Below are 21,997 nucleotides of genomic sequence, written 5' to 3' on the forward strand. Positions count from 1 at the left end.
GTGTTATCTTAATTTTTTTTTAAGTTTTGAGAGGGGTAAAACATAATTATCCAATTTTATCTGTCTAAAAAACTTCACAACCTGTATACAAATCAAATTGATCAAATTAATCAATTGTTGATATCGATCAATTTTAAAATTATCTAAATCAATTTGAATTAATTAATTTAAATTAAAGTTGTTTATGAAAAGATCGAGTTTAACTCGAATCATGTAATTCAATGATAAAACATATACATAATTATTCAAGTTCCAAGCTAACATTATTTACAAATTGTTCATTTTTAATAAAAATTGTTAATTTTATTTAATAAATATAATTTATATATTTATCAAAATTTTAAAGATAAATACTTTAACAAAGAAATAATGTATTATAATCTTTTAAATTATATTCGATTCAGATCTTGAATATTAAAACTCATAACTTATATTTTAAATAAGTCATATAAAATTATAATTTTTATTTAATATTTTATCTAAACAATTTAAATTATATATTTTTTGAGAAAAAGTACATATGCTCGTAATTAAAAAAAAAACTAATCTCTAACTTATTTATTAGAAAAGAAAAAGAAAAAACAATCCATATCCGTGATTGATTCATATAATTATAAAACAAAAGTATAATGATAAATTTAACTCTTAATGATTACATATTTTCTCAATTTGATTTTTATTCTTTTTTAGCTAAATTTGGCACGAACCTTTCAAAAGGAGTCAAATTCAACTATCGACATTTTAAAAATAATTGAACTACTTTTCTTAACAAAATACTAACTAAAACGTTAAAATTTTAAACATGGTAATCTACATATACTTCAAACTAATTTTTGAATTTTGTATGAAAATTTATATTTTTATTTTTTATTCAAAAATATTTCAAAATTATTTGTTTACGTAATATATAAAGCAAATAACGTCATGTTAGCATGAAGTACATCTAAACTGTCACACCAAACATCATTAAAAGATTAATGTTTTATTCAACATTTTCATTAAAAAAGGAAATTGACTCTTTTTGAAAGATTGAGAGTCAATTTTAATTTAAAGAAAATAATAATGACTAATCGATAAAATATGTAAGCGTTGAGACTTAAATTTATTATTATGCCAAAACAAATAGAATAATCCTTTAGGGTTAAAAAATAAATTAGTTTTAATATATATTATTCTATTGTTTCCCAATATTAGGAAATAATTGTGCCGTGGAGGTTATTGTATTAGGAGTCAGATTGCATTTTACTGTTTAAACTAAAAAATATCGACAAATTAATCCCTATATATTAGATCAAATAGCAAAATGATCATTTTTGTTTAAAAATTAATCCAATTGTACTTTTCAAAACTAACATAGTTAACAAAATAACCAAACAATGATAGGTGACATGCCATTATACCTCATATTGATGTACGGAGAATATATATTAACAACAAAAATATATGAAACTTTAGCAGAAGGATCAATTTACTATTTAATCTAATGTACAATGATTAATTTGCTCATTTTTTCAATTAAGAGGATATAATACAATCTGACTTTTAGTATACAGGCCTTTATGGTACTTTTACCGAAATAATAACAAGATTAATGGTTGGATTAATATTTTAAATTCAAAAATGCAAGAAAATTTAATTCTTAATTTTAACAATGTTAATGTTAATCAACCACTCATACCTGTGATTGCCCATATCATTGATGACACGAATTTTATAGTATAACACGTGTCATATTATAATAGGATGTTCAATTTTTTTACTCCGTTACAAAAATTGAACTGGACCATATAATTAAATGTAGTTTTACATATTAAATTGGGGTTGTGAAAGTTGTAGTTTTAATCATTGTACTTTATTCGATTGTTTTTAGTCTTTGAATTTTTAAAATTTAAAATTTTACTTCTCATCAAATAATAATTATTAAATTCATTACATAAATATTTATTGTTTAAAAATTTGACGTGCCAAACATATTATCATATGTATAACCTTATATCAGCTTATTATTTCCACATATTATTCACTAAAAATTTAGTTAATGTATTAACGTCTCTCATTTGTATGAAGACTAAAACTTCACAGTTCAAAGTTCTGAAAGTACAAGGACTTGAAATGATTAATTTGGAGAATATGGATTAAAACTACAATTATATGCATAGTACAGGACTAGTATTTGAATTTAACCAAACGGATTTAACTGATACTATTTGGGTGAAGACTAAAATTTTAAAATTTGAAAAGTACAAGAACTAAAAGTGATCAAATGAAAGAACATGGACTACATCCACAAATTTTGTAAAGTACAGGGACTAATGGAAAAATTGGGCTAAAATAATTTAAAATGCCAAAGTGAGATAAAGGTATAGTTCAAGGGTTAAAAGATTAAATTGAAAAGAAAGAAAAGTACGTAAACCATTTAAAAGAAATAACAAGAAACCAAGGACCAAACTATAAAATTATGTAACTTACCCCCGTAAAACCCTAGCTAGCCCTTTCCAGTTATATATAAAAGCCAAAGCTTAAAGTTTAGCTCATTTTCTCCGTCATTTGAAATCTCGTTCCCCATCGACGCCTCTGCTTATCGCATCATCAGCCATGGTAAGCAAAACCCTTAGATTATTTTAAATAATATTTATTTTCTATATTTTTAGATTTTCTTTTATATATATGAAACTATTTGAGGATACTTTTAGACATTCATCTCGATTCATTTTAATTTGCTTGGACAATTTCTGTTTGGCTGCCGAGAAAACGAGTGTGAGATCGGGGAGAAGGATGGCGTTAATTTTTTTAAGTTTGTTTTTAAGCTTATTACGATCAGTTTGATCGAACAAAACACTTGATTTCGAGATCAATAGCTTAAACACTGAAGAAAATTAAAATGGAATGTAAACTAAATAAAGTATTAATAGATGCTTAGAGCAATGCATTTTTCATTTCACATCTAAGATTATGTGTAAATCTTAGTCTTATTTAGTATAGTAACCTGGGCTAAATTACAATTTTATCATTTTTATGAGAGCTAAAATGCAATATTATTATTTTTAGATTTTTCTTGATATATACATGAAACTATTTGACGAAGCTTTAGAGTTTCATTTCGATGCATTTGAATTTACTTGGAAAAGTTCTGTTTGGTTGCCGAGAAAACGAGGATGAGATCCCTGGAGAAAGATGGTGTTTTTTTTTGTGTCAGTTTGTAAGCTTATTATGATCAGTTTAATTGAACAAAACACTTGATTTTGAGATCAATAGCTTTAACACTTAAGAAAATTAAGATTGTGTGTAAATCTTTGTCTTATTTTGTATAGTAACAAGGGCGAACCCAGGAAAATCTTTTGGGGTTGAGATTAGGCTATATATTTTTATGAGAATTAAAATGCAATTTCACCATTGTATTATCTTATATCTTTATAGTTTTTAGGACTAAATCTGAATTTTATCATTCTTGGGGGCATACTATAATTTTATAGATTTTGGGGTCTAATGCCTGAATGTTTTACTTGTCAATTCGTGTATGCGCTTTGTGCTCGTGTATTTGCCATATCTTGATCAAATTTAATTTAGATTTTGAAACATTCATGTATCAAGTCTAGCTAAATGTATACTATGGTTAGCATTAGCAATGGTATTCTTTTTCCATTGTTTGAATCTTTATATGAACTTTGGGGATTTACTTCTATTTATGCTTTACATAAAACACATTATGTTGGTGATTTTGTAGTCGAGGAGAAAGGTTAGGGAGCCAAAGGAAGAGACTACAACCCTTGGGCCTGCTGTACGAGACGGAGAGCATGTTTTCGGTGTTGCCCACATTTTTGCATCTTTTAATGACACTTTCATTGTAAGTTACATGGTCTTTGAATTCTTTTACTTGGTAACACATATTTCTTGTTATTTCAATATGATTCTTTTTAAGCAATGAATTTTAATCGGTTTTATTTTTTTCCCTTGGTATTTTGACATTGATAGCATGTGACTGATTTGTCTGGAAGAGAGACTATGGTTCGTATTACAGGTACGATATCGGGATTGCATTAACATATCATTTAGCTGCCAATTTTTATATTCTAGTGGAAAGGGCTTGTTTGAAATGTCTATGAATAATAACAAAAATTGAACTTTGGACTTATGTTACTCTAACTTGGGTGTGAATGTGAATAAAGCATGTGTTTGATATAAGTATATCCATATATAAATGTATTAGATACAAGCTTGTAGGTACTTAAAGATAGCCTGACATTTGTATTGTTGAACATTTGTTCTTTAGATTGAGTTTGAAATTCTTGAATAAATCCAGGTGGTATGAAGGTGAAAGCCGACAGGGATGAATCTTCACCTTATGCTGCTATGCTTGCAGCACAAGATGTTTCCCAGAGATGCAAGGTCAAATACCATTCCATTTGTTTTTATCATTTAAGAAAAGCACTAAATTGTCACTTTACATTACAATACATTAACTCGTTAGTAGAAGACATACAATATCCGACATTACCGCTGGATTTATATTATTGTTGACGAATTGCAAATCTTTATACTGAGCAGGAACTTGGAATCACGGCCCTCCACATCAAATTACGTGCCACAGGAGGTAACAAAACCAAGACCCCTGGTCCGGGTGCTCAGTCAGCTCTCAGGGCTCTTGCTCGCTCCGGGATGAAAATTGGCCGTATCGGTAAGGCCACAACTAATTTAAACTATTTTAAAATTCTGAGAAACAATCTTTGTTTTGCATATTACTAGGGGTGAGCAATTGGTTTATTTGGTGGGTTCGGTTGGTTTTTTTGGTTAATTGACCTTGAGCTGTTCAGCTTATATGGTTATATATTTATTATATATTAGAAAATATAAATATATTTTAAGTAATTTTAAGATGATATAAAATAAGTCTGTTTTAACAGTTATTTCGGTTTTGAGATTAAAAACTGACTGAATTAACCAAATAAGTCGAGGTCAAAAGTGATTTTTTTTCAATTTTTTTGATTGAAACCCTTACATATTACTGTCGAACCCTTAAGATGTTATTCTATATGATTTTTCAGAGGATGTTACACCCATTCCGACAGATAGCACCCGAAGAAAGGGTGGTAGAAGAGGGAGAAGGCTATAAACTAGCACATTATGTTCTAGCAAATCTATCCTTCAGTGTTTTTTCGGTGGTATTGGAATTTGGTTATTTGGTAATAACTGTTCTTTATGAGCCCTTTTTCATAGTTTTATATTGGTATATTTTATATTGCAGTAATGTTTTATATGAATCTCATGTCATAAGTAGAAATGTTTAATGAATGGTGATATTTTTATTAAAAATTTGTGGGTTTTATCGTTGTTGTTCATATCATAGGTAGTCCCTAAACAAAAATTGTAACTTGTGATGTTATTTTTACAAGTTAATGCTCATGTGGAATTTATTTATTAAAAAATATATTTTAATTAAATTGAAAAACCCAAAACGTGTTTGATTCTTGCAAAACTCTTGTTTCCATCATGGATGTTTTGAACTTGATCAAATTGGTCCACATGGATGTTTGGATTTGATCAAATTGAAAACTCTTGTTTCCATCATAGATGTTTTGAACTTGATCAAATTGGTCCACATGGATGTTTGGATTTGATCAAATTGGTTGGTTTAATCAGGAATGGGTTGGGTAGAAAGTTGGAAAAGACATCAAATTGGTTGTCTTAGGTTGGGTATTAAGTTGGAAAAGACATCAAATTGGTTGCCTTACGTATTTGTATAAATGGTTGAATTAGATTAAATAATTAGTTAATCGGTTTTTATAAATATTTTTTATAATTTTTAATAATTTATTTAATTAATTCATTGATAAATTAGTGATAAAATCAATTTGACTATTGACTTAATTTTTATTTGGCTTTAATTTCTATTGAAGAAATAATTTCGATAAGAAAATACGGTTTTCAAAATTAAATTGATGATCAAATCAACTAAACAATTAATTTTTGTTTAACAATTTTTTAATTTAATTAAATAAATTATTATAGAGTAATATTAAAACAAAGAAGTTGTGATTTGGTTGAAAACATTTAAGACTTTCAACATTTATAAAGAATTATAAAGGTAGTTTAGTAGCTCAAATTTTTTTTTGAATTCCACAAGTAGAAATGATTTTTTTAAATTCCTTATAATTTTATTTTATTTAATACATATATTGCTATTATAAAATAAAATATTTAAATTTAAAACATTTTATTTTATTAAAATATTTATAATATATATAAATTTAGTGATATTTATATTGAATATTTTGTTATTATTTATTTTAATATAATTATTTTTATAAAAAATTTCATTCAAACAAAGCAATTATACTTATTAACGTTTTAAATTGATAAATTTTAAAATATTAATATTTTAAAAATCTCCATAAATTAATTTTATTTTTAGTAAAAGCTGTCTTGAGAAAGAAAAAAACAACGAAATCAATTTACAAGAATCTGAATTTTTGCTTTTAATTATCCATTTTAATAATCAAAGAATCTGAAATTTGGCTTTTAATTACCCATTTTATAATCATAGAAGTTAGCTTAATTTGTAATCAAACAAAAACGAGAAAATTATCTAAAACAATAAATATTAGTTTAATTTTAAATAAAATAAATATATTTATTTCGTTCCAATAATCACACCTTTAAAGTTTAAATTTAATTTTTTTTATAAAATAAGGGTAAAAGCATAGATAGAGGTAAAAGTGTTTAACGAGTTTTAACTTTTTACTGTTCAAATTTTGAAATTCAAATACAATTTTTAACACTGTTAAAATTCTAGAAAAATATTTAACCTTATTACATTTTAAAATTAAAAACTAAATAAATTTTAGTTCCATTTAGTTTTTTTACAATAATTTCTACTTTTATTTTTCATTTTCATTTAAGAAAAACTTAATTTTTATTATTTAAATGAAAATAAAAAATATTTTCAGTAATGAAAACATATTTGGTAATTGTGTTTCTATAATAGAAACACGAGGAATACTGTTTTTACATTTATATGGATTCAAACTAATGTATCAAATTTAATATACGATTAAAATATGGTTTAATTATTTCATAGGTCATTATACTCTTCACAAATTTAAAATTTAATCACTATATTTTTATTTTAAGAATTTAGTATCTCTATTTTTCAGATTTCAAACTTTAAGCCCAATTACTAACATTATTTTTTGGTTATATTTAATGGTGTGACATTTTGAAATTAAAGGAAAAAAAAACTCATTTGGCATCTTTGTAACTAAAAAATGACGATGTAATGAATCAAAATTTAACAAAATAATTTTAATAGCTATAATAATTGAACCTAAATATTGAAATTTAAAAATTAAAAGAATTAAATTCCTTGAAATAAAAATTTAGAGACTAAATTTTAAATTTGTGAAGAGTACAAGAACTTATATATTTAAATCAAAAAACATTTTTACATTCATATGAATTTTATATTGGGCCAATCCATTTAAAGCTAAAAACTCTTATTTTCACCATTTTTAACGAAATGAATGAAAATAACTTTTTATTATTTTTTGCTGATTGAGTTTTAATTTGATTGACATAGGTATTGTTGTCAATATAGGAGAATGTGAGTTCGAATGCGTTGAAGCATATTATCCATTATTTATAGGTTGGAGAGGACCAAAATTGTTTTTTATTGAACAATCTTATTATAAATTTTAATCATATATTTTTTTTTTACACAATGGTTAGAACTATCCATAGCTCTCTCTAATTTATAAATAAAATGATCATGCACTTCAATGCATTCGAACACATATCCTACTAGATTTACAATAATACTAAAAAAAAACATAAAATGCACAAGCATATTTTAACCCAAGAAAACAATACGGCTTATTCAGTAAAATATTTAATTCTCTGATAAATTTATTCGTTAAGATTCTAAATCAACTAAGAAGATTTACTTCAGATAATTTTCATTAAAATAAACGTAATAATTCAATTATTTTTCAACGATGGTGATCTAACTTTCAGTACCACCTCTTTACTTGACCCCCCCCATTGACAGTAACACGCACTACTGTGAGTGGACAGGAACGAACAGCGGGAAAAAGAAAACGCTCTTTATAGAGGAAGTAAATGGGAAAATCGACATTGATTTGCAGTTTTTCTTTATGAAACGGATAAACTGGGGAAGAAATAATACCTGAGAAGCTTAAAACCTCGATTTTCTTTCTTTTTTTGGCTATTTGATGATGGAAACAAGCTTGAAATTGAAACCCATCGGTTTCAAAAATCTCCGATTTTTGTTCTTTTCGTTGCTGATCTCTCTTCAGATTCATCTTCTTGTTGCGGTTCCTCAAGATTCCGTTGTTGTTTCAGGTAATTCTTCTATTTTTGAATCGAATTTCTATTTGATTTTTCTACTGTTGATTCGATGAATTTAAAAGAAAAGGAAAATTGGATCTGGAAGTCAAAAAATAAAGTCAAAAAGAGTTGAAATTGATTGAAACTATTTCTAATAGATGATAACAAAAAAAAAAAAAAGGACAGCTCTTTTTGGCTGATTGAACAGGTTACTTTCGGTTCATTGAATGGATGATGGATGTATGTCTTCATGTATGTATATAAACCAAAGCTCTAGTTTGAAAGAGAGATAAAGGAAAGGTTAAATTAGCCAAATATTCCCCCTCAAAAAAATGGAAAAATAGGTGGACTTTACTGAAATTTAGAGGAATAGACTATTTTTAGGAAAAGTGTGTATAAGCGCATACAGCTGAATATATTAACCCTCAACATTTATATATTGAATAATTTTTTTATAGTTTTAATTTTTTTATAACATTTAAGTTTAATTTTAAAAGAAGATGAAAAAATAATATTTTGGATTTTTGGTATATATATATTTATCAAATTTAGATGATAATTTTATTTTTATTTTATTTTAGTTTTGAGGTGAAAGGGATCATAAAGAAAATAAAATTATAAAAAATAACTAAATTATGCAATATGTAAACATTGAGGGTTAATTTTTTAGAATCAATACTAAATTGATTAATGTATAAATGTTAAGTGTTAAAGTTGTTATTATGTCAATTTTAGAAGTTGTCAGGTCATTTTTCTGTTAACCATTTAACAGCTGTGACAAAAAAAAGATAAAAATGCATAGTTTAGTAACTATTTTATAATTTTTCATAATTGAGTAATCATTTAATGACTTTAACCAAAAAATACAAAATTGCATAGTTGGGTGATTATCAATGTAATTTACACTTTTTAAAATATGGCCTTTCAACTTTTTTTAGTTCACATTAGTCTTGGAACTTGAATTTTTTTTCTCAACTTGGTCCTTAAACTTAGATTTCATTAATAGGTGATGATGTATCACTCTCGCAATGTGTCATGTCATCACTTGAAAATTTTAAAAAATGTATAATATCTAAATATGTAATATTAAAAAAAATTTAGATGATGACGTGACACAATCTCAAAATGTCAGTCATCACACTTTAATGAAATCCAAGTTCAAGATTCAAATTGAAAATAATTACCAAGTTCGCGACTGAACCAAAAAGAAGTTTAGGGGCCAAAATGTAAAAAGTTACTAACTTCAATGACTAAATGTTAATTTATTCCTTTGTATTATTATTCTGTTCACCAATGGAAATGGGATGATGTTTTGTGTTTTTAGAGGGTAGTAAACTACTAAAAATTAATACTTGTTAGCAGGGGCGACACTAGAGGGACGCAGGCAGGGCCCTGGCACCCTTAAAATGATAAATTGATGTTTTAGCTTTTATAAATTAATAATGATAAAATTATATTTTAACTCCTTAAAATAATAGATTAATAATTTAATTTTTAAAAATTATGAAGTTTTAAACTTACAATGAAAAAGATTGTATTTTGGTTTTTATAAAAAAAATTTAATAAAAATTTTAACTCGTTAAAAAAATTCCTGAGTTCACCTCTGCATGTTAACAACATAACTTGCTCAGGAAGAATTTTACTCCATTGTTAGTGGACTAAATAATTATCCTTACAATTTTAGTTCTTTTGTTATGTTTGAAAATTTAAATTTAATTTGGTACAAAATAATCCTTTATTTTTATAATATTATTAGTAGGTCTAAATTAATAACGCTGCTAGTTTCTATCATTAAACTGGTGGTGTTATCATTTTTAAATATTTGTATCTATTTTGTTAAGTTTCATGATGTAAATATGTGAAAAATAAAATCATTTAATATTTTTTTTAGAAAATTCGACTTAATTTAAAGTTGATCGTTCAGGTCACGAAAACAACTTCAGTAGAGAACCAAAAATGTCGAGGAAATTGTCATTCTCAGTTAATGTAGTAGGCAAACATGATACCACAGCTATAGAAAGAATTGCTGCCAACGGCGGCGACAAAGGAGGACAACATGGCGTCACAGTCGATGCTGGTGGTCGAAAGACAAAGTTATCCAATAAGCGTGGTGGAGCGCTAATCCCCGTGTATACAGCCGGTGCAGTGAACAGTAATCGTCGTCATCGTCAACAAACTCAACACCACAGTGGGACTAGTAGTGATACCATTAATCGCATTGCCTCGAGTCGTTTGGTTTTAGTCATCTTCACGTCTTTCTGCTTTGTGTATACGTAAAGGTGGGTGATATGTTGTAAGCTTGGTGCTTAATGTAGTTGGTTTAAATACGTAATATGTTCAAGTGAATTATAGTATCTTGTAATCTCTTACCTTATTGAGCTTTTGACCTTCTTTCTTTAAAACTTTTTTGGGTGCAGAGGGTAATATAATTGATATACGAAATGCTTGCGGTATTTATATTTTATGTATTGATAATATACAAATGTATTTATGTTAAAATATGTATAGATATGTTGATTGAATCTTAGTTTGATTAACATCGGTACTGTTGTCAGTACAGAAGGACGTGGGTGAGTTCGAATGTATTAAAGCGCATTATTCTCCTATTCAAGAGTTGGGAAGGAATTATGAGTAGTTCTAGACATTTTATCAAAAAATGGTAGATATGATAAGAACTTATAATGAGATTAATGTTAAAAAAATATGCTGCATAGGTTTTTTATTTTTAGTTTTGACTTTTTTTTAACGGATAAATTAGTTTATTATGCAAAAATAATTATTATATAATAAATATATTTATAAAAATTATATAAATAATAAATGAAGCGCATCTGTAAGTACAAGTGTTGAAAATTATAGAGATTTGAATTCAAAATTTAGTTTGTGTATTTTTATTTATATATATATTTTATATAAACGATATAAAATGACAAAAACACATTCAAAATAATATCATTTACTTTGTAAAAATTAGGACATTTTTGTCATTATCCAGCTAAGCCGGTGCCCTATAAACTCAGTAAAAAGTTTAATAATCATAGAGAGGGATAATATAATTTTTTGCTCCTAAACTTGTCAATTAGGTTTAAATTGGTACCTGAACTTGGCAACTATATCCATCTTGGTCATTAGGCTTTGATTCCGTCAAGATTTGACAATTTGAAAAGTATTCTCGGCACATGATTAGATTGGTCAATCGGACTAAGAATCGATCAATATACTTGTCTAAATAAAGGGGTTGAATTGATTAAATAAAAAACGACTCAAAATCGGTAAAAATAGAAAACTGGGATAACATCAATAGTTGAACAAGCTGAATAGGTTTAATAAATAATTTTCATGAAATTTTAATTATTTATTTAATTATTGTTGGTTTAGAAGTTGAATTGATCAAACCGATTGAATCGGAAACAGATGGTTTAACCAATTCAACCACTGATCTAATAATTAAAATATTGTATATGACATTTTAAGAATATATCACGTTATCATAAAAAAATTTCATATAATTTCTTAATTTTTAGGTGATTGATATGACATAATATCAAAATGTCACATTATCATTTTTTTATATTTTTCAAATTTAACAATCAAAATAAATTTATTCATCAAAATTCAATTACAAAAATCAACTTAATTAGCCGAAAAAATATTATCCTAATAGAGATAATAGATGTATTTATTTTCAATTCAATTATTTTTCTTGTTTGGAAAATTCTTCCCGTGTCCAGAAATTTAAAGCTACTTTTATTAGAACATATATGTAGCACTAAAACAATAAAAATCACATGTTTTTTTCTATATGAGCTGTAATCCAATCATTAGTTACATCACTAGCTTGTCAGCTTACCATTGGCCCATTTACATTTACTTTCTTTATTATAGCCACGTGTCTTACCTACCCAAAAACGTGCTTTTAGACATCTCCATACTTGATTCCTACTTGTCTTTTTTAATTCCAAAAACACCCTTGTAGATCCAAATAATAATTTGCAATGTAAGGATAATCTCGTAATTTCAAACATCGTCCTCTACCTTTTATCTTCCTTTCCACTTTCCACTTTCCACTTCCCACCCACCACTATCTGCTCCATTTTCCGACCAAAAAAACCCAGAAAGTAAGATAAGGTTTATCTTGTATTTTTCAACCAAAAAGATGGGCAAAAAGGTGAAATGGAGCTGGGCCTCCGCGTTCGTCGGAGCTGCGTCGGCGACGGCAGTGGCTACTCTTCTCAGTGCAAGACCAAAGGACCCAACTTTCCACTTAGTTTCAATCAAGCTTACTTCTTTTAAGCTCAACCTTCCTCACGTGGACGCTGAGTTAATCCTGACCGTCCACGTCACTAACCCCAACATCGCACCCATCCATTACGGTTCGACTGCCATGTCTATTTTTTACGAAGGGACGTTGCTCGGAGCGGCTCAGGTGAAAGCCGGGTCACAACGGGCTCGGTCTTGTCAAGTGTTGAAGCTGCCGACTCGGCTTGATGGAGTGGAGCTGGCTCATCACGCCGGGAAGTTCTTTGCTGACGTGGCGAAACGAGAGATGGTGCTTGATGCTAAAGTGGATATTGGTGGTAAGGCTAAGGTGTTGTGGTGGGGTCATAGGTTTAAAGTCCACGTGGATAGTCATATTACCGTTGATCCTGTTTTTCTTGATGTCATTGATCAAGAAAATAGATCTCAATTGGAGATTTTTCTTGCTTGATGATCCCATTGTTGTTTTTTGTTTTAAGGTAAAAGTTGGTTTTGGTCCCATTTATTTATGCTTGACTTTGAAATTCGGTCTTTGGATTTTAATTCGATATGATAGGAGGTTTTTGTATTATAAGTTTAAATTGTATTTTAAAAGGAAGTTGATTTTTTCTGTTAAAAATTAGCGTAATTGAAAGAATAATTAAATAAATTGAAATTTTGACATCAAGATAAAATTTAAATTTTTTAATAACATATAAGTATTAATTTATCTTTTTTAGTAAAAAGAATAAAATGTAATTTAACTCCTGTTAAGGGGCCAAAATGATATTTTTACCATAAAATTTACTTTTAAAATGTTATATACTAGTTTAAATAGTAACACCATCAATTATTGATATTTTAATTGGTATAGAATATGTGAATTAAGTCATGATATTATAATAGTAGAGAGAAATTGTGTTAGATTAAAATGTACATATTCAATTTCAAATTTGTATATGTTAGAAGGACCAAAATCAGAAATTGACCTTTTGTTTAATTAATGTGCTAAGCTTATGTTTGATTTATGCTAAATAAAAACTTAATCACTTAATCATATTTACTTTTTATGAAATTGATATGATATGATTATGCAAAAGTTGTAATTAAAGGTTGGGGATTTATGGGTAAATTAAGCCTAATTTGATAAAGTTGTAATTTAATTTTATGGAAACTTTATATTTAGTATATTTTAAAAATAATATAATAAAATCACTTTTATTTGCACAAATAAGATTTGGTAAATCTTTGATCCGAATAATTAACTTAATAAATTACATTAATAGTCATCTAATTATTAATAATTTTTTAATTATTCAATTATTTAAAATTATAAAATAATCATTAACTATTTAAATTTATCTTTCTTGGTTGCTAACAATTAAATGTGATAATTTTTAAAATTGATATAATTGCAATCTTAACCTTCAACATTTATATATTGTGTCAAATTAGTTTTGATTCTAAAATCTAAATTAGCTTTGATTCTAAAATCTAACTCGTAATATTTACATATTGTATAATTTATTATTTTTAATATATTTTTACTTTTTTAAGGACCCTTTAATCTAAAAAGCTAAAAGAATAAATTTATTCAATTTAATTGAAAATACAGAAAAAGTAAACATCCAAAAATCTATTTTTTATTTTTAAAATTAATCATAAATGTCAAAAAAGTAAAATAAAAATAATTAAATAACACAAAATATAAATATTAAGAGTTATTTTTTATAATCAAGATTAAATTAATATAATTTAGAAATATTAAGAATTAAAATTGTTATTATCTCAATTTTAAGGACTATTTTTTAAATAATTATAATTGATCCATCAAAACCTAATGGAAAACCAACCCGACCTGAGCAGGTTATAAAACCTTACAATCTCTTTTCATTTTCACCAGTTTTCAGCTGCTCGGTAAGCACCTTCTCTCTCTAGCCATTTTCGTTTGCTCTTTTTTTTCTTTAGTAACGCATTTTGCTTCTTTTTAGATGGTTTAAACGAAGTGATGGGCAAGTTTTTTATATGGAAAATTATTTGCTTATTTATATCCTAATTTAATGTGGTATAGAATATAATGCTGGGTTCAATCTTTTACTGGGTTACTATAGGATTTAATGAAATGAGCTCAGAAATGGAAAACAAAATCTGGGTTTTAGTTTAAAATGCTTAGAGATAATGATTGGGTTTTTATAACGTTTTTGAATTAGATTCTCTAGTGCTTTAATCATTGAGGCCTTTGAAGCTATCATTTGAAGCTGATTTGAGTTTCGAGTGTTAATGAATCATAGTTATGTAATACATAGTTTTGATTCAACTGTATCGGTCCTTGCTTTGAGAGAAATCGTGTGGTGGCGATGATACGGGATATTTACTTGCATATGAATAATGGTTATGTAATATGTAGTCTTAATTTGCTCATTTGATACTTGCCACGAGAGAAATCGTGTGATGGCAGTGATATGGGATTATTACTTGTATATGAATCATGGTTATGTACTATGTAGTCTTGATTTGATCATTTGATCCTCGCCTTAAGAGCAATTGTGTGATGGCGATGATATGGGATATTTACTTGTAAATGAATCACGGTTATGTAATATGTAGTCTTAATTTGCTCACTCAATCCTTGCCTCGAGAGAAATTGTGTGACAGCCTTGATAAGGGCTTTTTACTTGTGTATGAATCATGGTTATGTAATACGTAGTCTTAATTTGATCATTTGATCCTTGCCTCAAGAGATATCGTGTGACGGCGGTGATATGGGATAATTACTTCCATATATTTGGGTTACATGATTGTGTTGCAGCCTTGCAGGTGTTTTTGTAGTTAAGTCCAACTATGGCTACCCGAATGGCTGCTAGATACATGTCTAAAAGGTTCTCAAGTGGTGGGAAATTACTAAGTGAGGAGGAAAAAGCTGCTGAAAATGTTTACATCAAGGTACACAGTCTCTTCTCGCTGTTTTCATTTATCACTTGCACGTAAATATAGTTGTCTCATTGTATCTGACTCGGGATTATCAATAAGTTTATGTTGCTCATAATCATTCTCTATTAGGTTCAAAGGTCTCGATGAATAAAATGGGGTTCAACTGTTTTTGGCCGAGCAGTGACTAGGGATATCTAAGGCGTTTGACACAATAACATGTTGGTCTATTAAACTTAAAATGTGAAATAAGTTATGGTAGTTTTTTATAGTTTTGAAGTTTGAAATGTTCGTAGACATTTGAATGCCTCCTACTGTGCTATTCGGGTCATTCTGGTAGCTAATATATCTGATACCAGTTTAGTTTAGTCCCGAAAGAGACAAACACATATGCTTAAGCTCTTTCCACTTGTGATGCGGATTGTGCCCCTTTCTATTCTATAAACACAGATTCTTTGCTTCGGATATGGCTTAAATCCTCCATTTACAGACGATAACCTTTTTTTTCGATTACATAATCCGGTTCTTTTTAACGGTACTTCAACATTTTTCTGCGTAGCTAGCAATAGTAGTAAAAAAACAAAGCTATCATCTGTCGAATAATGTGGATATCCTCCCGGCTTATTTTCTCATAACTTAGTTCGTATGCTTGAAATTTAAATGGAAAATATTATGGATTTAAAGCAATCTGTGATGCTCAAGTGGTGTGTGATTTGTAATGGTATATATATGCGTTTGTTTTATTTACATTATGCATTATAGAAGTTTGAACAAGAAATATTTCGTTAAGCATCGCTCATACTCTCTTTTTGTATCTCCGTCGCATCCCTTCCACTCTTTTCGCCGCTCTTCACGATCATGAGAATTTATGTTCTTTTCTTGGTTACAATTTGTTAATGTACTAACCAAAATGTTGTATAATTGCAGAAATCTGAGAAAGAGAAATTGGAGAAACTTGCACGCAAGGTAAGCTCTTATCCTTTTAGTCTTTGATCGATTTTGATCTGAAATTCGTAGAATTCAGATTAGATGCTTAAAGGGATTTTTTTAAATAATTCAAGCAAAATACTCATCGAATCAACCTTTTTATTCCCACAAGCCATATTATGCAGCAGCCGATATATTACATGCGAAAACACTTGAAACTATGCATGCCGATATGATGCTTTGTATTTCATTTGTCGAGCATGTTGAATGTCGAAAGCTATGGTTTCGATCTCATCTCATGTGATGAAATTTATATTAGCTGCCAATGTGCTATAGCGGTTTCCGTGTGGACTAGTTTTAGTGAGTAATTAGGTCATGTAATAGGTTAACGATTAAGGTTTTTACGCTCATGATTGCATAAATTTTGAGTCATTAGTATTGAAGGAATTGTTGAAATGTTCAGGGACCGAAACCAGAGGAGCAACCAGCTGTTGGTTCAGGGGGTTCCGTGACTGATGCTAAGCCTAGTAGCTCTACATCAACATCAAGAGCTTCGTCGACTGAGAAAGTATCAACCGATAAGTATCAAAACTATGCAGTTCTTGCTGGTGTTGTAACCTTTGCAAGTGCTTCGGGATGGTATATGATATCTCCAGATAAGAAGAAAGAAACCCAGGACTGAGGTTAACACGAAACCAATCGGATTTTAGAACCGAAATATGGCACGGATAGTTGAAAATAAACCAAACTTTTTTGAGACCAGTTGGTTATGTTCCTTCCACGGCATAAATAGTACAATTTCATCCATTTTTTCTGGGATTTATATGCATCGCACTTGACCTTGAGTATAGGACACTTAAAGGGTTCTACCCGCAGTAGAGGTTAATTGTATCATATATCCTCAAACTATGATACAAATTTTAAATTGGTTCTTAAACTTTGAAATGTTATAGTTAAGTCCTTAAAAGTACTAATATCATATCAATTGGGTCCTTTCATTAGTTTGTTTGGATGTTAATAATTAATAAGTCAACATTAAAGTAATTATGTGAATTTTTGCTAAAACAGCCTCAATCAGTGGTAAATTAAATTTATTATTAGTTAAATATTAAATTTTGGCATGACACTACATGTAATAATAGTAAAAATATTCACATCATCACTTATGGATTTATTAAAATATTATAAAAAGTAAATATATTAAATTATGTCAAATCAAAGTATAATTAAAATTTAGTTAAAGTACTTGAGAGGTCTTTGTATTATAGGAGTTAGATCAAATTAGTCTTATACCATTAAATAGTTGTTTTCAATTTTTTGTGAGGCCAGAATTTGTATATTTTATGATAATAAATTATATCTTTGTAATTTTTAAAAATTAAATTAAATTTTATTATTTTTGAGTGCAAGGTGTAAATTTATTATTACTAATTAAAATTTTATAAATTCTAAATGATCTGAAAACATTTTACCTACGGAACACGGGTAAAATTACTTGTTTTTTATGTAAAATATCTTACAGAGTTTTTTTCCTGTAAGACATTTTCCAAACTTAGTGCGCCGTTCATCGTCCTTGTTCTTCTCATCCAGGTAACTTTTCTCCTTCTTCTTCTTCTATTCTCCCTTGTGTTCTGTTTCGACTAATGTTGTGTTTCACATGGTATTATTTTTGTGGTCCGGGATTGGGGCAAAAAACGCAGCGTTTCAGGGAATAAAAGAAATCCATAACAGAGGCGGTACTGCAGAAAAGTGTTTCATAAAAAAACCCTAGCAAAAGCTTCGATGCAGGCGTAAAACCCTTGTTCCCACCCCCTGTTTTCATTCGTAAAGAAAATGGAGGAACCAAAGATTGGGGATTGCGAAGAGTGCAAAAAGAAGGCGTCAAAATACAAGTGCCCAGGTTGCTGCCTCCGCACCTGCAGCCTCCCTTGCGTTAATGCTCACAAGCAACGCACTGGCTGCACTGGCAAACGCAACATCACTTCCTTTGTTCCCCTCTCTCGCTTCGACGATAATCTTCTCCTCTCCGGTTTCACTTCCACTTCCTTTTCCTATTTATTTACTTATTGTTTTTGTACGAGCCCATTCATCTTTACTGAACCTAAATTGCTTGTAGATTATAATCTGCTGGAGGAAACGAAGAGGGTCGCTGAATCTGCTACAAGAATAAGGTCCAAACTATGTAACACTACCAATGGTGGACATCATCCTCGTTTTAAGCTACCACACCCTCTTCGAAACCTCCGCACTGCTGCTGCCTCTCGCAGAACTAAGCTCTTGTTTCTGCCTTCTGGAATGTCTGAGAGGGAAACTAATCAAACTCAATTTAACCACAGGTTGTTCCCTGTATGATACCTTTGTTAAGATTAATTCCCTAGGAAACGCTTAATTACAAGTTTTGCTCTGTCTATAGGAAGAAGTATATTTCATGGACCATTGAATGGCGGTTTCACTCTACAGATGTTGTTTTACTTGACCATGGGTGAGCTTTCCCCATCTTCTCTATATATTGTCTTTTATTAGATGATTGTTTAATAGATAACTGATGCTTTATTTTTTGCCAGTATACATGAAGATACAAGCCTCTGTTCATTAATTGAAAACCATCTCCAACCTAGTCCCTGGAATCATCCTCTTAGGAAGTTCTGCGAGGAGCAGCTCGACTCCCTCAAGTTTTTTATCCGAAAATACCCTAAGGTGATTTAGGCCTCTGGGTTTCATTCTTTTTTATTCTTTTGAGTTATACACTCACCAACTTGCACATACTCATGCAGAGCATGTTGGTTGTTTGCTCGATTTTTCTATATTTCTGCAGTTTAGCATTTGGGGCATTTCCAAGTTTAAATTGGAGTTAAGCTTTGTGATCCTATAGATATGCACAATTTACTGAAGTTTCTACCTCAGATTCTTGAAATCATGATATCTAGATCATGTTTAATGCAGACATCCTGGATTGAAGACAATTGGCTTGTCTATTTTGACCTTGGATTATAGCTTATATGTATTGATGCTTGCCTTTTCACGTTCTTGTCTGCTGAAAATGTTCTGTCCATCCTATAGATGATTTTCTTGTGTTATTGTAGGGATCCAAATCGCCTTTCCGGGAGTTAGACATAAAGGCCCCATTACGGAAACTATTAGCTGATATGGTTGTTCTAGAGTATCCTGTGATTCATGTGTTTCTTCCTTCGGAACACTGTGATTTTGAAGTTATCAGGGAGAATCATCTCGTCACTCACGGGCCAGAGGGAAAAGATTCTAGTGGTGCTGATAATGAAATACCAAAAGGTGTTACCTTCAAGGAGGAGGAAATAGAAGACAATGGTAGCTCTTTAGAACCTCAGGTCTTTGATCATATGAAGCATGTGCTGTCAAGTCCAATGCATCAAATCCCTTCTCAAAACAAGTCTGAGAAAGCATTCGGTGGTAACTCAGTTTTGTCTTTGTCGGCGAGAGCCGGGGCAGGAAACAGGGTACATTGCAGCCTCCAGGCTAAGGACTCTGGATTATTTGATGACATGGAGTTTGATTTTGATCAAGGCTTAATAGATGCATATTCAGACCTGATTGCCGAAATTAATCCAGATGACTTTCTTGATTTAGAAGGTGAATTTGCTAAGCAACCAGAAACAGAAGATAGAACAGACCTTTCAAATTCGAGGGGAGTTTTCTTTGCTGAGGAATTGGAGGAGGGGGAGATCCTAGATTAATTTATTATGGTCAATCTTTCTGGGGAAGCAGCGAAACAATGGTTGGAAGAAGAATTTTCTAAGAGTTGTTGCTCACTACTGATCATAATCTCCGCGGACAATCTGCCCCAGCTTGGCATATCTATAGAGCAAACCCTGCAACTCTGTGTCATACTGAAGTTGCTCAATTACCTGGTAATGCACAAGATCAGGACAAATACATGGATATCTTGTAAATGCAATAGCTTATATGTAATTTCATTCCTGCTGAAAGGTATCTGTTTGAGAGGGGGGAGGTGAATGTGTTTTATTTTTTTTATTTTTTGCTTGATATTAAAGAGGCCTTGGATTCATGTTATTCTTTTCGGTTAGTTGGGTGTACTCGCGATTGTTGAGGAAGTTAAATTGTATCACATGCTGGTTTTTGTCTACAAATTTGGCTGAATGACCAAATTGTTATAAGTACAGCTGAATTCCCCTTGTAACTGCAAGTCCTAGATGAAAAATTGGCTAATTACGGTTTGCAACATATTTGATTCACGGTTGGACTCAAATCACTCCGTTTCCCTCCATCTTTTAACTTAAATGCTAAGTGTAGAAATTTGGGAAGTTCCTAATAAACTTTTGTTATGAGAAGCAAAATGAAAGTCCCCCTTTTTCATATTTCCTATTGGGTGTAGTACTGTGCTGTTAAGTACCTCTAAAAAGTGCCACAAGACACGAGCAAAGCATCTCATAATTTCAAGTCTTATGTTTAAAAGCTTATAGAGTTGGTCGTCTGCACTATTGTGGTCTTCTGATCTTAGGCCTTCTACGCAAGTAAATCACCTCATCTAATGAATCATGATTCGTGTTTACTCGGCCCTTGCCAAGTCATGGCATTAGATGAAAATGTGATGTAGCTTGATTATAACACACAATAATTTGCTTCAACAAAATCCTCAGCAGGAGTTTAGAGATGCAATTTTGAGAATTATAAAAAAATGCCGATTCAGTTGATCGAGTACTTATTAATACACTTGTAAGCATTGAGTTCGAGTCTCAAGAGTATAGTTCCATTTAATGGGTGAGTGATTTGTTAGTACTACTTTTGATGCTCTATGAGGCTGATGATATGCACTGACTTTAGGCAAAGGTAGCTTTCCCTCCCTTAATACTTTTCCTAATTGGAAAAAATATATAAAATCAATCCTTAAGAGGTTAAGAAAAAAATGTGTGTGTTATTTTTAGCTCTCAATATCACTTTGCTTGATGTGAAAAAAGAAAAAAGGATGAATAGCCTTGGAAGGTAATTATCACTGCATTATCAACATAAATCTTGAAAAGACGACATTGTTATTCATTAGTTAAAAATTAAACTTGCAAAATGCAGCTTTAGTATTAGCTTTAAGATACAAAACACCATAACAAGAACAACAACAAATAAGCATTGATCTAATTTTGGTCATTAATGATCAAGGCTCACTTAACATCCCTAAACTCAATCAAACAAAGAAAAGATAATAAATTCTTAAATATATAAATTTTTATTAAAACAGCTTTTCAGGAAAATATTTTCAGGAAATCTACCAAACAACAGAAAATATTTTACACAGATTCATCCAAACATCAGAAAAGTAAATCATTTTCCAGAAATCATTTTTCAAGAAATTATTTTCCAGAAATCATTTTCCACAAAACATTTTACCTGGAAACAAACGGAGCCTAAATGAAAAATTTTCTATTTTAGGATGTCAGGGCTCTGCCACTACCCCAGGTTATATTTTAATCACTTATATTTGATTTTGTCATTTATGTTAACAATGATGTAAAGGTAAGCTAACGTGACATGTTAAATTATTATTTTAAACAAAAATTTTATGTTAAATTATACAATT

General features: G+C 29.6%; 5 protein-coding genes across 7 annotated transcripts; all 5 read left to right on the forward strand.

Moving 5' to 3' along the window:
- Window positions 1-2,476: 2,476 nt before the first annotated feature.
- Window positions 2,477-5,310, forward strand: LOC108465173 (40S ribosomal protein S14-2). The gene is made up of 6 exons (XM_017765497.2): window positions 2,477-2,598; window positions 3,725-3,844; window positions 3,973-4,018; window positions 4,301-4,386; window positions 4,546-4,675; window positions 5,043-5,310. The coding sequence occupies exons 1-6, from the start codon at window positions 2,596-2,598 to the stop codon at window positions 5,108-5,110; spliced, it is 453 nt and encodes a 150-aa protein (XP_017620986.1). The 5' UTR covers window positions 2,477-2,595; the 3' UTR covers window positions 5,111-5,310.
- Window positions 5,311-7,918: 2,608 nt separating this feature from the next.
- On the forward strand, window positions 7,919-10,782 carry LOC108465179 (uncharacterized). The gene is made up of 2 exons (XM_017765502.2): window positions 7,919-8,355; window positions 10,265-10,782. Exons 1-2 carry the CDS (start codon window positions 8,226-8,228, stop codon window positions 10,615-10,617), a joined length of 483 nt encoding a protein of 160 aa, XP_017620991.1. The 5' UTR covers window positions 7,919-8,225; the 3' UTR covers window positions 10,618-10,782.
- Window positions 10,783-12,379: 1,597 nt separating this feature from the next.
- On the forward strand, window positions 12,380-13,171 carry LOC108465177 (uncharacterized). Its single transcript, XM_017765501.2, has one exon. The coding sequence runs from the start codon at window positions 12,497-12,499 to the stop codon at window positions 13,046-13,048; it is 552 nt and encodes a 183-aa protein (XP_017620990.1). The 5' UTR covers window positions 12,380-12,496; the 3' UTR covers window positions 13,049-13,171.
- Window positions 13,172-14,386: 1,215 nt separating this feature from the next.
- LOC108465172 (uncharacterized protein At2g27730, mitochondrial-like) lies at window positions 14,387-17,368 on the forward strand. 2 transcript variants are annotated; one of them, XM_017765496.2, is made up of 4 exons: window positions 14,387-14,493; window positions 15,386-15,519; window positions 16,432-16,470; window positions 16,895-17,368. In XM_017765496.2, exons 2-4 carry the CDS (start codon window positions 15,418-15,420, stop codon window positions 17,111-17,113), a joined length of 360 nt encoding a protein of 119 aa, XP_017620985.1. In that variant the 5' UTR covers window positions 14,387-14,493; window positions 15,386-15,417; the 3' UTR covers window positions 17,114-17,368. The 2 variants fall into 2 exon arrangements, with proteins under 2 accessions (XP_017620985.1, XP_052887833.1); XM_053031873.1 differs by having other exon boundaries at window positions 14,401-14,493; window positions 15,394-15,519.
- A 503-nt stretch (window positions 17,369-17,871) lies between these two features.
- LOC108465176 (putative box C/D snoRNA protein SPCC613.07) lies at window positions 17,872-20,555 on the forward strand. 2 transcript variants are annotated; one of them, XM_017765500.2, is made up of 6 exons: window positions 17,872-18,021; window positions 18,132-18,460; window positions 18,548-18,767; window positions 18,845-18,913; window positions 18,996-19,128; window positions 19,515-20,555. In XM_017765500.2, exons 2-6 carry the CDS (start codon window positions 18,265-18,267, stop codon window positions 20,139-20,141), a joined length of 1,245 nt encoding a protein of 414 aa, XP_017620989.2. In that variant the 5' UTR covers window positions 17,872-18,021; window positions 18,132-18,264; the 3' UTR covers window positions 20,142-20,555. The 2 variants fall into 2 exon arrangements, with proteins under 2 accessions (XP_017620989.2, XP_052887832.1); XM_053031872.1 differs by having other exon boundaries at window positions 17,885-18,460.
- Window positions 20,556-21,997: the final 1,442 nt, after the last annotated feature.

The sequence above is a fragment of the Gossypium arboreum genome, chromosome 8 (genome assembly GCF_025698485.1).
Source record: "Gossypium arboreum isolate Shixiya-1 chromosome 8, ASM2569848v2, whole genome shotgun sequence".
Classification (NCBI taxonomy): domain Eukaryota; kingdom Viridiplantae; phylum Streptophyta; class Magnoliopsida; order Malvales; family Malvaceae; genus Gossypium; species Gossypium arboreum.

Bases quoted from the DNA above. Each gene is read 5' to 3' on its own strand.
- LOC108465173 (XM_017765497.2), top strand. The intron at 3,845-3,972 runs GTAAGTTACATG...TGACATTGATAG, and splicing joins CTTTTAATGACACTTTCATT to CATGTGACTGATTTGTCTGG. The intron at 4,676-5,042 runs GTAAGGCCACAA...ATGATTTTTCAG, and splicing joins GATGAAAATTGGCCGTATCG to AGGATGTTACACCCATTCCG.
- LOC108465179 (XM_017765502.2), top strand. From the start codon at position 8,226: ATGATGGAAACAAGCTTGAAATTGAAACCCATCGGTTTCAAAAATCTC. The intron at 8,356-10,264 runs GTAATTCTTCTA...TTGATCGTTCAG, and splicing joins AGATTCCGTTGTTGTTTCAG to GTCACGAAAACAACTTCAGT.
- LOC108465177 (XM_017765501.2), top strand. From the start codon at position 12,497: ATGGGCAAAAAGGTGAAATGGAGCTGGGCCTCCGCGTTCGTCGGAGCT.
- LOC108465172 (XM_017765496.2), top strand. From the start codon at position 15,418: ATGGCTACCCGAATGGCTGCTAGATACATGTCTAAAAGGTTCTCAAGT. The intron at 15,520-16,431 runs GTACACAGTCTC...GTATAATTGCAG, and splicing joins CTGAAAATGTTTACATCAAG to AAATCTGAGAAAGAGAAATT. The intron at 16,471-16,894 runs GTAAGCTCTTAT...TGAAATGTTCAG, and splicing joins TGGAGAAACTTGCACGCAAG to GGACCGAAACCAGAGGAGCA.
- LOC108465176 (XM_017765500.2), top strand. From the start codon at position 18,265: ATGGAGGAACCAAAGATTGGGGATTGCGAAGAGTGCAAAAAGAAGGCG. The intron at 18,461-18,547 runs GTTTCACTTCCA...AATTGCTTGTAG, and splicing joins CGATAATCTTCTCCTCTCCG to ATTATAATCTGCTGGAGGAA. The intron at 18,768-18,844 runs GTTGTTCCCTGT...CTCTGTCTATAG, and splicing joins CAAACTCAATTTAACCACAG to GAAGAAGTATATTTCATGGA.